The sequence below is a fragment of the Anomaloglossus baeobatrachus genome, chromosome 4, assembly GCF_048569485.1.
Source record: "Anomaloglossus baeobatrachus isolate aAnoBae1 chromosome 4, aAnoBae1.hap1, whole genome shotgun sequence".
NCBI lineage: Eukaryota > Metazoa > Chordata > Amphibia > Anura > Aromobatidae > Anomaloglossus > Anomaloglossus baeobatrachus.
The window spans coordinates 614,974,171-614,988,118 of record NC_134356.1 but is presented as its reverse complement, the minus strand read 5'-3'; the positions used below and the strand labels follow the sequence as shown (position 1 = coordinate 614,988,118).

At 47.8% G+C, this 13,948-nt stretch overlaps 1 protein-coding gene across 1 annotated transcript in view; it reads left to right on the top strand.

The window, feature by feature from the left end:
- Window positions 1–12,860, top strand: part of SLC25A37 (solute carrier family 25 member 37) — a 36,645-nt gene extending 23,785 nt beyond the window's left edge. Inside the window, exons 2-4 of the mRNA XM_075342942.1 lie at window positions 1,571–1,799; window positions 4,171–4,227; window positions 9,742–12,860. Coding sequence (XP_075199057.1) covers window positions 1,571–1,799; window positions 4,171–4,227; window positions 9,742–10,241 — 786 coding nt within the window. The 3' untranslated portion in view covers window positions 10,242–12,860. The remainder of the gene's footprint in view (window positions 1–1,570; window positions 1,800–4,170; window positions 4,228–9,741) is intronic.
- Window positions 12,861–13,948: the final 1,088 nt, after the last annotated feature.

Sequence of the window (13,948 nt, the reverse complement as noted above, 5' to 3'; positions counted from 1 at the left end):
ACTCTGCCTCTGGCTCTTTGCCTCCTGCCTCTAGATCCTTCCCTCTAGCTCCTTGCCTCTGCCTGTAGCTCCTTCCCTCTAGCTCCTTGCCTCTGCCTCTAGCTCCTTGCCTCTGGCTCCTTCCCTTTAGCACCTTGCCTCTAGCTCCTTGCCTCTGCCTCTAGCTCCTTCCCTCTAGCTCCTTGCCTCTGCCTCTGCCTCCTTCCCTCTGCCTCTAGCTCCTTCCCTCTGCCTCTAGCTCCTTCCCTCTGCCTCTAGCTCCTTCCCTCTGCCTCTAGCTCCTTCCCTCTGCCTCTAGCTCCTTGCCTCTGCCTCTAGTTCCTTGCCTCTGCCTCTAGCTCCATCCATCTAGCTCCTTCCCTCTGCCTCTAGCTCCTTGTCTCTGCCTCTAGCTCCTTGCCTCTGCCTCTAGCTCCTTGCCTCTGCCTCTAGCTCCTTGCCTCTGCCTCTAGCTCCTTGCCTCTTCCTCTAGCTCCTTCCCTCTAGCTCCTTCCTTCTGCCTCTAGCTCCTTGCCTCTGCCTCTAGCTCCATCCTTCTAGCTCCTTTCCTCTGCCTCTAGCTCCTTTCCTCTGCCTCTAGCTCCTTTCCTCTGCCTCTAGCTCCTTGCCTCTGCCTCTAGCTCCTTCCCTCTGCCTCTAGCTCCTTCCCTCTGCCTCTAGCTCCTTCCCTCTGCCTCTAGCTCCTTGCCTCTGCCTCTAGCTCCTTCCCTCTAGCTCCTTCCCTCTGCCTCTAGCTCCATCCCTTTGCCTCTAGCTCCCTCTGCCTCTGCCTCTAGCTCCATCCTTCTAGCTCCTTCCCTCTGCCTCTAGCTCCTCCCCTCTGCCTCTAGCTCCTTGCCTCTAGCTCCTCCCCTTTGAACCTGTCTCTCTCCATGGAGTCTTATCAGCACCATCTGCCATGTCCTATCTCAGTAATGTAACAATCTCTCTTCGCTGAATACGGATTTTTTCCCGTGAATTGAGAAATTTAAAAATGAAAGCTCACTGCAGGAGGAGAAAGGAGCTGATTCCTGTGATCAGATGCAAAGTTGCTTATTTTCATATGTACTATTCATTTATTACATCAAAATTAATGTAACGGTTACGCTTTAAAAACTTGCTAAATTGTTGCTGTTCTTATACTTTAGTCCCGCCTGGAATGATTATATGTATGTATTCATGTATGTACATTTGGAAATCTTTGTGCAAGTCTTGCGACGTTTTAGAACTTGCGATTTATTTATTTATTTTTTTTGGACTAAAGAGCTGCAAAACTGGTTAAAAACAAAAAAATTGTTTTTTTTATATTTTTTTTTTATAGTTTATGCAAAAAACCCTCATGAACCTATGTGCAAATTTGGCAGAAAAAAAGTCAATGAATACCATAAGACAAAAAAGAGCAAAGTGACTTAAAAGAGAAACAAAAAACCCCCCACATATGAAGAATCGGGGTCTTCTGCATAATAGATATGATTGTGGAGGCTGGTAGCAGTGAGGCACCTGACACCTAATGTCCGGCCTCCTCACACCCGGTTTAGGCCTCTTATCTTTGTGACTATTGATCCGGTGTTTATATTTTGCTATTTTTCAGACCAGAATGCAGAGTTTACAGCCCGACCCCAACGCTCAGTACCGGGGAGTGATGGAGGCATTGAGGAAGATGATCCGCAGTGAAGGCCTGCTGACCCCCTTACGAGGAATCAACGTGACCATGCTGGGAGCCGGCCCGGCACACGCTCTGTACTTCGCCTGCTATGAGAAGATGAAGACCACGATAGGAGGCATGATTAATCATGTGGGCAACAGCCACGTGGCTAATGGTAAAGCCTCCCCCTTCCCCATCCAACCTCATGTAGATGTCGTGTTATCTGACCCTATTACCGGAATGAACCTAAATACAAAACTGGTTTCTCCCGCGGCCGGTGCATGGGGCAGAATATACCGGCTGCCAGGTTCCCTTTAAGTATTAAAACATTGCAATTTGAAATTATCACAAGATTCCTCCACGATAATTGTGTGGAACGTGATCTGGTGATCCTTTCACTAATTTCTTCCAAGTGGGTTTATAGGGGTTGTCTTATGTAAAGTATGCCATGTATGTCCTACAGATCTGGGTCCCTTCATAAAAGCGTGGCTCTATCAAATCATTTCTATGGGACCTCTGAAAATTTGTTGTTTGAGTTTCCATAAAAATGAATGGACAGAGCCGCCCGGAATCAGGCAGGGATAAGGCTGCAGTAGGGAGACGTGGCTGCCGGCGGCAGGAGGGCGACGTAGCTGCAGGCGACAAAAGGGCGATGTGGCTGTCGGCGGCAGGAGGGCGACATGGCTGTTGGCGGCAGGAGGGCGACGTGGCTGACGGCAGCAGGAGGGCGACGTGGCTGACGGCAGCAGGAGGGAGATGTGGCTTACAGTGGCAGGAGGGCGACGTGGCTGCCGGCGGCATGAGTGTGACGTGGCTGCCGGCGGCATGAGTGTGACGTGGCTGCCGGCGGCATGAGTGTGACGTGGCTGCCGGCGGCATGAGTGTGACGTGGCTGCCGGCGGCATGAGTGTGACGTGGCTGCCGGCGGCATGAGTGTGACGTGGCTGCCGGCGGCAGGAGGGTGACGTGGCTGCCGGCGGCAGGAGGGTGACGTGGCTGCCGGCGGCAGGAGGGTGACGTGGCTGCCGGCGGCAGGAGGGTGACGTGGCTGCCGGCGGCAGGAGGGTGACGTGGCTGCCGGCGGCAGGAGGGTGACGTGGCTGTCGGCGGCAGGAGGGCGACGTGGCTGTCGGCGGCAGGAGGGCGATGTGGCTGTCGGCGGCAGGAGGGCGACATGGCTGTTGGCGGCAGGAGGGCGACGTGGCTGACGGCAGCAGGAGGGCGACGTGGCTGACGGCAGCAGGAGGGAGATGTGGCTTACAGTGGCAGGAGGGCGACGTGGCTGCCGGCGGCATGAGTGTGACGTGGCTGCCGGCGGCATGAGTGTGACGTGGCTGCCGGCGGCATGAGTGTGACGTGGCTGCCGGCGGCATGAGTGTGACGTGGCTGCCGGCGGCATGAGTGTGACGTGGCTGCCGGCGGCATGAGTGTGACGTGGCTGCCGGCGGCAGGAGGGTGACGTGGCTGCCGGCGGCAGGAGGGTGACGTGGCTGCCGGCGGCAGGAGGGTGACGTGGCTGCCGGCGGCAGGAGGGTGACGTGGCTGCCGGCGGCAGGAGGGTGACGTGGCTGCCGGCGGCAGGAGGGTGACGTGGCTGTCGGCGGCAGGAGGGCGACGTGGCTGTCGGCGGCAGGAGGGCGATGTGGCTGTTGGCAGGGGAAGCTTACATGGTGTTACTGTGTAAGCTCCCCTGGAGGCGACTGCTCGCAGTGACAATGCTCTCTCTTAAAGGGATTGTTCACCACTTTGATATTGATGACAGTCCATATCAGATCTGTTGGGGTCCAACACCCGACACCCCCACCACTGCTCCAGTGTAATCGGCTCCAATAGCTGCTGGATGCAATAAAGTCTAAACACCGCCGCTCAATACTTTGCCGCTCCTGTTTACCGCAGATCAGATCCTATTCACTTCTGTAAGAGCTGGTCTGCAGCTGTGGAGAATGGACCCTACACAGAGCTGGGCTCTGGTTAGGTGATAACAGGCTGCTGGGTGGTGTCGGACCACAAGCGATCTGATATTGAAGACCTCTCCTATGCCTAGGTCATTAGTGTCAAAGTAGGACAACCTCATTAACTCAAAATTGGACCAGACACATTAGATTACTGTTGGCTGAGCCGTCCACATGTATTTTATTGCTCCATCCTCCCCTAATGTAGATGATCAGTGGTGGAGGGGACCAGGATGTCGGATTTCGGCCTCTCGAATCATTTTGTTCTCACAGGAGACCTCCCTCTGCAGCGTACCTCCCTCCCCCCATCCCATTTATAACACGTGCATGCTCCTGATAGCCTGGTGTGCATGTGTACGGGGGAGGGAGGGTCCGCTGCTGCCCCCCTATCTGACTTGTATGTAAGGTGTGTCGGCAGCTGTAGATGGTGCAGGGCATTCAGTGATTAGAAAATGAAAACCTCCGCACAATCTGCTATAAAGATGGAGGCAGACGGTAATGTGCACAGGATTGTGACCCTATTTCTGTACAGGTGGCCATTACTGTTCTGTCTGTAATATCACGTTTCCCATATGACTCTTCTTTTGTTTGCAGGGGTGGCAGGAAGTCTGGCCACGGTGCTGCACGATGCCGTCATGAACCCGGCGGAAGGTACGGCAGGTTTCCACCCCCTCTGACTGTGTGCGCTAATACTCTGACTCTCGGACCCTTCTACTTCTTTTCTTGCTTTTTTTTTTTCTTCTATCCCTTTTGATAGTTTTTAGCCATTTTTATGTTTTCTTCTCTCTATTCCTTGGTCTACAGCTCTGGTCTATGTAAGTAACACTGAATCGCTGCCGTATAATGAAAAGTGCACAACTTTCTCATGTACTTTTGTAGCGGATTCCATTCTGTTTTCAACTCCTCTTCTTGCTGTCGGTGAAGGGAAACAGTCCTGTGTGAGATCCTGTGCTGACGGGAGATGACCACACACTCCAGATCAATGTCTGCAGAGCCCATTGATGTCGATAGGACCAGTCAATCATCTAATGTGTGTGGGGTCTCCTGAGATATGTTCTCAGGGAAGATAAGCAGTGATATTTGACAGCTTGTTTTATTAGGCCATGTGCCCACGGGAGCTTTTTGCTGCGGAGTTTGCCGCGGAAAACCTGCGGATTTATCTGGATTTTCCAGATAAATCCGCAGGTTCTAGCATGTACAGGCACTCCCCATGTTACCCTATGGGACATGGGGAGTGTCTGTGTCCACGCTGCGGAAAGTGCGGCTGCGGAATCTCCTGCGGAGATCCCTCAGCCGCACCTAACTGCATGTCAATTATTCATGCGGATTTACTTGCGGAGATCCCGGCCCTCCGCTATGGAGATAGAGGCCGGGACGTCCGCAGGTAAATCGCGTGAATCTCCGCATGTTTCCCGCAGCTATTCCGCTGGAAACTCGCAGCTAAAAATAGCTGCGGCTGCCGGCAGGCAGCTGCGGGAAACGTGCGGCCGTACCTGCGGATACATCCGCAGGTACGAGCGTCCCGTGGGCACATGGCCTTATAGAGCACATATGCACACTCACCCGAGTTGAGCATGCAGGGGTATGTTGGGGGTGGGCCAAATTGCAGTCATCTGCATGTTTGCCTGACACCAATGTATATGGTTAATCTTAATCAATGTGTTCGTTTGGCCAACTGCGAATCCTCTCCATTCACCCCCGAATATGCATGCCTGCTCAATTTGGGTGAGTGTGCTTGTGTTTTCTATGTGAAAGCTGCTGTCAAACTTATGGTAGGTTCTTATTCACCATGGAAGCAAATGAATAGGTCACTGGGATCCAATATATCTTATATCTGTTGTCAGGGACAGTTTAAGTACCCACTATCAACCTCATGCACACACGATGGTACATCAGACCTGGTGAGTTTGGCAAGACTATCCAAAATGTACACAATGTCCTGACTTTTCTCAACAGCGGATGTTGGGGAAACAATGTCTTTCATATTAGGATGGGTTCAGACAGTCAATGCATGGACCGAACGTAGGAAGTCTCCTGACCTGAATATACAGACTCCTGAGGTCGGTTCGTGCATTGTCTGAACCCATCCTAATATGAAAGACATTTTTTTTGCCCAACATCTGTTGTTGAGGAAAGTCAGGACACCCATTTACATTTTGGATGGTCGGATGGCACTGCGGTCAATATATGGATCATCAAATATGGCTGTTTGATCCCGGACTAATGTGTATAGCCATCTTTAGTCCTGCTTACACAGGTGTACATTTAGAAATATAGGCCAGTGAGTCTCGGCAGGACATTTGGACCGATCCAGGACAAGACTCGGATTGGTTCATGTGAGAAGACTCCGTCCTGTGCTGCGCAGAGCCGGACACTGTGTGCAACAGAGGAGGCCGGGGCATGCAGTGTGCTGGCACCGCGGCTTGTGTTGGTGGCATGGTGACTTATAGAGACACTGTAGAACGTACAGAATTATCCACAGCCGCCATCTGCACAATAGTCCTCATCCCCCTTTTTGTGGGAATATCGACTACTGTGAGACCACAGAGGAACATTTTTTTTTTTTTCAGGAACCCTGGACTGGTTAAACTGGTGCAAAATCTCCCATCTGGGAGCCCAGGCCGAATATTCATACACTGACACATTGCAACAAACTGCAGCTGTGTGAGAGTAGGAATAGATAAGATGAATGAAGAAGTGTTTATCAATCCTAGATTGCAAACAAGGTTTTTTGTTTTGTGTTTTTTTTTTTGGTATTCACTTAGGCTGCTTTCACACATCAGTTTTTTGGCATCAGGCACGATCCAGCAAAAAAACTGATGCGACGAATCCGGCGAAAAAACGGATCAGTTGCATCAGTTTTTTCCATCAGTTCCTTCAGTTTTTTGAGGGATCCATTGTGATACTGAGCATGCTCATTTCAAAAAACCGGATCCGGCGGCCATATCCGTTTTTTTGCCGCATTACGCCGGATCTGGCGTCCATAGGCTTCCATTATAAAATGGTATAACGCAGTACGGCGCCGGATCTGGCGCGATACGTTTTTTTCACCGGAGACAAAAAACGTTCCCCTCAGCGTTCAACCTGGCCGCCAGACAAGCAAATTTTGCCGAATCCGGCGAAAGCCGGATGGAACGCAGGGCCATCAGACACAATCCGGCGCTAATAGAAGTCTATGGGGGAAAAAACGGATCCGGCATCTGTTGATTTTTCAGGTTTTTGACGGATTGTGTCTGATGGCATAAAACTGATGTGTGAAAGCGGCCTTAAAGCAGCAGAGGTTCTGAAAATGTCAAACAGTTGTAAGGCCGTGTGCGTTTTTTGCATTTTTTCCATGCGTTTTTCCTTGCTTTTGTTAATCCATAAAAGCAAAGAAAAAGCCTCCCAGCAAAGTCTATGAGAATCCTGACTTGCTGTGCACACGCTGCTGCTTTTTTTCCTTGCAAATTTTGTTGCTGAAAAAAGAAGCAGCGTGTCAATTGTTTTTTTTTTTCTGTGTTTCTATAATGACCTGCACTGCTTTATCACTACAGGGGATTATAGCGCAGCGCTTCGCCTCATATACTATGCATACAGCATGGTGTGTGAGGCGATCTGCAGCTCAGTAACCCGGGGTCATCATGGTGAAGACCCAGGGTTACTCTGGCAGCGATGGTGTCCTTGTGATCACATTAAAGGGACCCGATCGCCAGGAAGAGGTAAGAGATTCCTCTCCCTGCCTCCAGAATGCTGCGATTGCACTGATGGCACTTTACCCCCCTGAATGCTGCAGAGAGTGCTGCGGGTACCACTCTGGGAAGTGAGAGCCGCGTCCCGGCTGTAGCATCAGCCAGAGACCCAGCGGCGATCGTGGGGGTACAGCACCTGAACCCCCGCCATCGCCATGACTTAAAAAAAGCAGGAAAAACTCATATGAAAAAACACATAAACACAATAAAAATATTTTTTTTCTGCCAAGACATGCTTTATTATGTGCAGAAAAAAAGCACAAAAAAAGCAACGTGGGCTCAGAGCCTTATACAAGATATAGCGGAGGTTGCTTCACTTCTTATCTGATGATTATATCAGTAACCCTTTATTTTTTTTTATTTTTCTGATACTAATCCGCTAAATATTTGTTTATGGACTCTGGCCTCATCCGGAAGTGACAATGTCCCTTGAAGCATATTCATGTAGAAATGTCACCTCTGTTTCCGTCACCCCGGGGCGGCTTCATTTAGTCTTAAGGTATTTACTATGGTAAAAGCTGTAGCACGTCGTGTAATCTGTAGTGAGCCTACGGGCCGTGTAATCATTAACCCTGCAGGCCGTAGTTTACTGTATAGAGTTCAGTTTCCTTGATGGCTTTAAGGGGATGTTAAAAAGACAGATTAATCGTGTAGAAAGTGTGTGAGATCCTCTGGTCCCTTTACATATAGGACGGCCATGCTTAGTCTTGTATTGGGGGGCTTCTGCTGCAGAGAGTTTCCTTACCACCAGATAGAAGCGAGACCGGTCACTTGTTTCTGGCTGTAAGATAGTTATCTACAGCAAAAGCATTTTCCTACAGCTCTAATGGCAATATGTGAAATTAACTTAAAGGGAATCTGTCACCGGGTTTTTGCTACCTCATCTGATAGCAGAATGAGAATAAAAGACCCTGATTCCAGCGATGTGCTACTTATTTTACTGGGTGCAGCAGTTGTGAAACAGAGTTCTTAGTAGTGGAATGAAGCCGGTCTGAGAAAGAAAACCCTGCTCACATCACAGCTCCCTGTGTACATTGTCTATTGATAGTGAGCTGCTTATCACCGGACGAGATCTGGTCGGACCAGGGCTTGCATGTTGCATGCACCGTAGTCCTGTCACTGATTATCTCCTGCTGATAAAACATTCCTTGTGTGGAAACTGCAACACACTCTAATAAGTGACAGGTCCCTGAAATGAGTGGTTTAACCCCCACCTCGTATGATATCCTCTGAGTACATAACAAAAACCTGACAGATTCCCTTTAAGGGCAGTCTGTCACCCCGGAAATGGAAACTAAACAAAAAAAAGCAAACCGTTATGAAGGAGATTTGTCCCCAATTAAGATCATATTGGCAGAATACATTTCATTGTTGTAATGTAATTCGATTGAAAACACTTTAAATGCAGTGGCATAACAAGAGTTGGATGGGCCCCGGTGCAAAATTTGGAACGGGGCCCCCCTCAGGGTACAGGATAATTACGCTGACACTTGGCTCTATCCATCAGCACCCAACTTTCCATGTTCGGATATCCATCTTGTCCTCAACACTCAGCTTTCCAATGCTCTGCTATGCATCTTTCCCTCAGCACCCAGCTTGCCCTTGATATCGGAGCTTGGGAAAGCTGGGTGCTGAGGGAAGGATGCATAGCAAGATGTGGGAAAGCTGGGTGCTGAGGACAAGATGGATATCAGAATAGAGGAATGATATAGCATGGGAAAGCTAGGTCCTGAGCTAAAGATGTATAGGAGAGCATGGGAAAGCTGGTGCTGAGGGAAAGCTGCTCGGTGCCAGCGCTGGCATTGGGCCCCCCTGACTTACGGGTCCCATAGCAGTCATGTGGCCTTCCGCCATTGGCGGTACACCACTGGTTGAGGTCCCAACCTTAGGCCTGGTCATGATCATGACCCCTGCAACCGCAATTGTTCCACCCATGTTTATATGCCACATGCAAACGAGGGGGTTTTGTATCCTCTTGGTGTGGCCCAGAACTAGGTGCGGTGTTTCGTCTTCCTCTGTTTGGTTGCTGAGTAGTCCCCTGACTCTGACTGTGCTCACTTGACCGGAGCGTGCACTGCCTACACCTTAACCACAGCACTGCGTGCGCTCACTGACTATAATGGAGTGAGCGGCACAGTACGGTGCGACGTCCCCCCCCCCTTTCATCGATGCTTCCTATCAAGGGCTGCTGCTTGTTACCCCCAGAACGAGCGGCTTCGGAGAGGAGGAGAGATCGGCCTCGTGCTCTCCCTGTGCTCGGTGCATGCAGAAGTTTACGATGGGGAAGAACAAATAGATTTGATTTTTTTTTTTTTTTTTTGCTAAGTGTCGGAAAATCTCCATAAATCTTATATGGGAACACCGTCATGACTTGTAAATTTACTCATAAAAGTATATAGAAAATGCTGATTATCTATTTTTTTTCCCCTATCACTAGTGGTGAAGCAGAGAATGCAGATGTACAACTCCCCCTACCGGAGCATGCTGCACTGCATCCGGACCGTCAGCCGGACCGAGGGGGTGGGGGCCTTCTACCGCAGCTACACCACCCAGCTCCTCATGAACATCCCTTTCCAAGCCATTCACTTCATAACCTATGAGTTCACCCAAGAGCAGCTGAATCCCCAGCGGCAGTACCACCCCGGCTCGCACATCATCTCCGGAGCAATCGCCGGGGCCGTGGCCGCCGCAGCCACCACTCCGTTAGACGTCTGCAAAACTTTACTAAACACTCAAGAGAACATGGCCCTCAGCTCGGTAAACATCAGCGGACATCTCTCAGGCCTGGCCAACACCATAAGGACGGTGTACCAGCTCGGAGGGATAGGAGGGTATTTCAAGGGCGTGCAAGCACGGGTCATTTATCAGATGCCTTCTACGGCCATCGCCTGGTCCGTCTATGAGTTCTTCAAGTACTTCCTGAGCAAAAAGAAATAATATATATACCATACACACACTGCTGGATAAGAGGACGCCATCGCTGATGGAGGATCTGGAGAGCAGTATTTTAAATCAGCAAAAAAAAATTCCAGTTATTTGATACTCTGATTACAGCCATGTTCTTGGTGCCCGTCACCTCCACCAAACTATGCTCGTCACCTCCACCAAACTAAGTGCCATTTGTGTCTTCGACCTTCCTTATCCCTGGTGGCTCGGAGAGGAGGCATCCTGGCCTGTACCGGTGACCAGCAATGCTGGCTTGTAGTTTTGCTGTAACAGCATAGAGGTATATATTATACAGAGAGATCACTGCCCACAAGACCCAATATATATAAAGATATATCTATTTATTTATGCTAGTAGTCGTGTAATGCCAAGAACAAGAATACGCACAAGTATGACATTTTTATTCCAGAGATTATATTATTAATATTGTGAGGTTTCTATATCTTTTCGAGAATGTAAATTTGTTTTACTGTGATCTTTATTTTATTTTATTTTTCTTTTAATTGTTGGAGCAGACAGGGTTAATATTCTGGGTGTGAATGTGTGTTGTCAATACAGATCCTCATTGCAAAGGGATTATATACTTTTTAGGGATCAGTCTGGCTCCCCAGTTGTGAAGGTACAGGTCCCAGCTTGCTTTGCAGCTGTCGGGGCATGCTGGGAGGTGTAGTTCCACGATATCTGCAGCTTTGCCAGTAAGGTGATCTTCGATGGCAGTTAGTCCTTCATATATCTGCATCATCTCGGTGATTGCTATTGCGCCTATCCAGGAGAAGCCCTTAATAAAGGCCAAATTATTCCCCCGTAGCTTACCCGATGGCTAATCCTCCACCCCCTCATAGACATTTTCTTAGTGTGGTTGACTCTTTTCATGGAGTATAATAGAAACTTTAAGTAAAACTCTTATTTAAATTAATAACCCCCCCCCCCACCCCCCAAATTTAAGAATAATATATATATATATATGTGTGTGTGTGTGTGTGTGTGTATATATGTATATATATATATAATTAGTACAGACCAAAGGTTTGGGCACCTTCTCATTCAAAGAGTTATCTTTATTTACAGGACTCTGAAAATTGTAGATTCACATTGAAGGCATCAAAACTATGAATTAACACATGTAGAATAAAATACTTTACAAAAAAGTGTGAAACAACTGAAAATATGTCTTATATTCTAGGTTCTTCAAAGTAGCCACCTTTTGCTTTGATTACTGCTCTGCACACTCTTGGCATTCTCTTGATGAGCTTCAAGAGGTAGTCACCGGAAATGGTCTTCCAACAGTCTTGAAGGAGTTCCCAGAGATGCTTAGCACTTGTTGGCCCTTTTGCCTTCACTCTGCGGTCCAGCTCACCCCAAACCATCTCGATTGGGTTCAGGTCTGGTGACTGTGGAGGCCAGGTCATCTGGCGTAGCATCCCATCACTCTCCTTCTTAGTCAAATAGCCCTTACACAGCCTGGAGGTGTGTTTGGGGTCATTGTCCTGTTGAAAACTAAATGATGGCCCAACTAAACGCAAACCGGATGGAATAGCACGCCGCTGCTAGATGCTGTGGTAGCCATGCTGGTTCTGTATGCCTTCAATTTTGAATAAATCCCCAACAGTGTCACCAGCAAAGCCCCCCCACACCATCACACCTCCTCCTCCATGCTTCACGGTGGGAACCAGGCATAGAGAGTCCATCCGTTCACCTTTTCTACAAAGACATGGTGGTTGGATCCAGAGATCTCAAATTTGGACTCATCAGACCAAAGCACAGATTTCCACTCGTCTAATGTCCATTCCTTGTGTTCTTTAGCCCAAACAAGTCTCTTCTGCTTGTTGCCTGTCCTTAGCTGTGGTTTCCTAGCAGCTATTTTACCATGAAGGCCTGCTGCACAAAGTCTCCTCTTAAGACCAGAGTCACACTTGCGAGTGCCTCACGTGTAACTCGCGCGAGTTTCTCATTGAATTATCCGGCACGGACTCACACTCTACGGACAGGAGCGTCTCAGCTGCATAGACATACATGCAACCGACCCGCTCCTGTGCGAGTCCGTGCCGGGTGATTCAATGAGAGACTCGCGCTAGCTACACGTGAGGCACTCGCAAATGTGACTCTGGCCTAACAGTTGTTCTAGAGATGAGAAGGTGTGTCCAAACTTTTGGTCTGTACTGTGTATATATATATATATATATAACATATATCTGTACAATATATATTACTATGTGAGTATATTTGTGCGTTTGTATATACTTTGTGTGTGTGTGTGTGTGTATATATATGTATGTATATGTGTATATATATATATATATATATATATATCACTGTATATATATATATATATATATATACTGTATATATATATATTACACACATACGTATATATATTACACATATATATATATGGGCGGCACGGTGGCTAAGTGGTTAGCACTGCAGTCTTGCAGCGCTGGGGTCCTGGGTTCAAATCCCACCAAGGACACCATCTGCAAGGAGTTTGTATGTTCTCCCTGTGTTTGCGTGGGTTTCCTCCGGGTACTCCGGTTTCCTCCCACATTCCAAAGACCTACAGATAGGGACTTTAGATTGTGAGCCCCAATGGGGACAGTGTTGCCAATGTATGTAAAGCGCTGTGGAATTAATAGCGCTATATAAATGAATAAAATTATTATTATTATTATTAATTATATATATATATATATATATATATATATATATATATATATAAAATATGTATATATATATATACTGTATATATATTACACACATACATGTACACACTATATGATATATATATATATATATCATATAGTGTGTACATGTATGTGTGTAATATATATACAGTATATATATATATACATATTTTATATATATATATATACACATATATACACACACACACACCATATGATATTTACACACACACACTGTATGATGGATGGATATATATATTTTTTTTTTTATATATATATATATATATATATATATATATAATATATATATATCGTGTATGTGTATAATATATATACTGTATATAAAATCTATCCCACATGGCGCAATTATGTCATGTGACCACCAGGCGGGGCGAGAATGATTGAAGATGTCGCTGAGACATGGAAATTGTATTTGTTAGACATTGTTTGGTGCCTGCAGCTCCTGCGCAGATCTATGCATATCCGTGGGAACTGTATAGTTTAGTCCTGAAGCCACCATTGTTTCTGTCTACCCAGGACCAGGGCAAACAGTAGCCGTCACCCAGAGCCCAGTTCCTATGGGCACTATTTATAGATTTTTGATCCGTGTCCAGTAATGTAGGCACATGGGTCATGTGTGTGGTGTTCCCTGCGCTCCTGGCTGTGGGATGGATCCTACAGGAGCAGACGTTTGCTGTGTGACGAGGATGTGTGATGAGGAAGGTGAAGGCGCTTCATATAGAAGGACTTTACTGATGGAAGACGTCAAGTGGAGACATTGGAGGGGGTAGTCTGAGCCCCTTGGGCACGGAGAGAGCATATCCCACCCTGTTTCTTGCTTAATGTAAGCTAAGAGGCGGACAATCCATTGGTATAACCTGGACAGCAGCACAGGGGTCTCTGATGTAACGGGGGTCTTATCCACCTCCATAGCCGACGGAATTGTGCATTATGAGGAGCTAGTGGACTAGAAGTGGCCCTTATATCATCTCACATTGGGGCCCTCCTCTGTGTGTT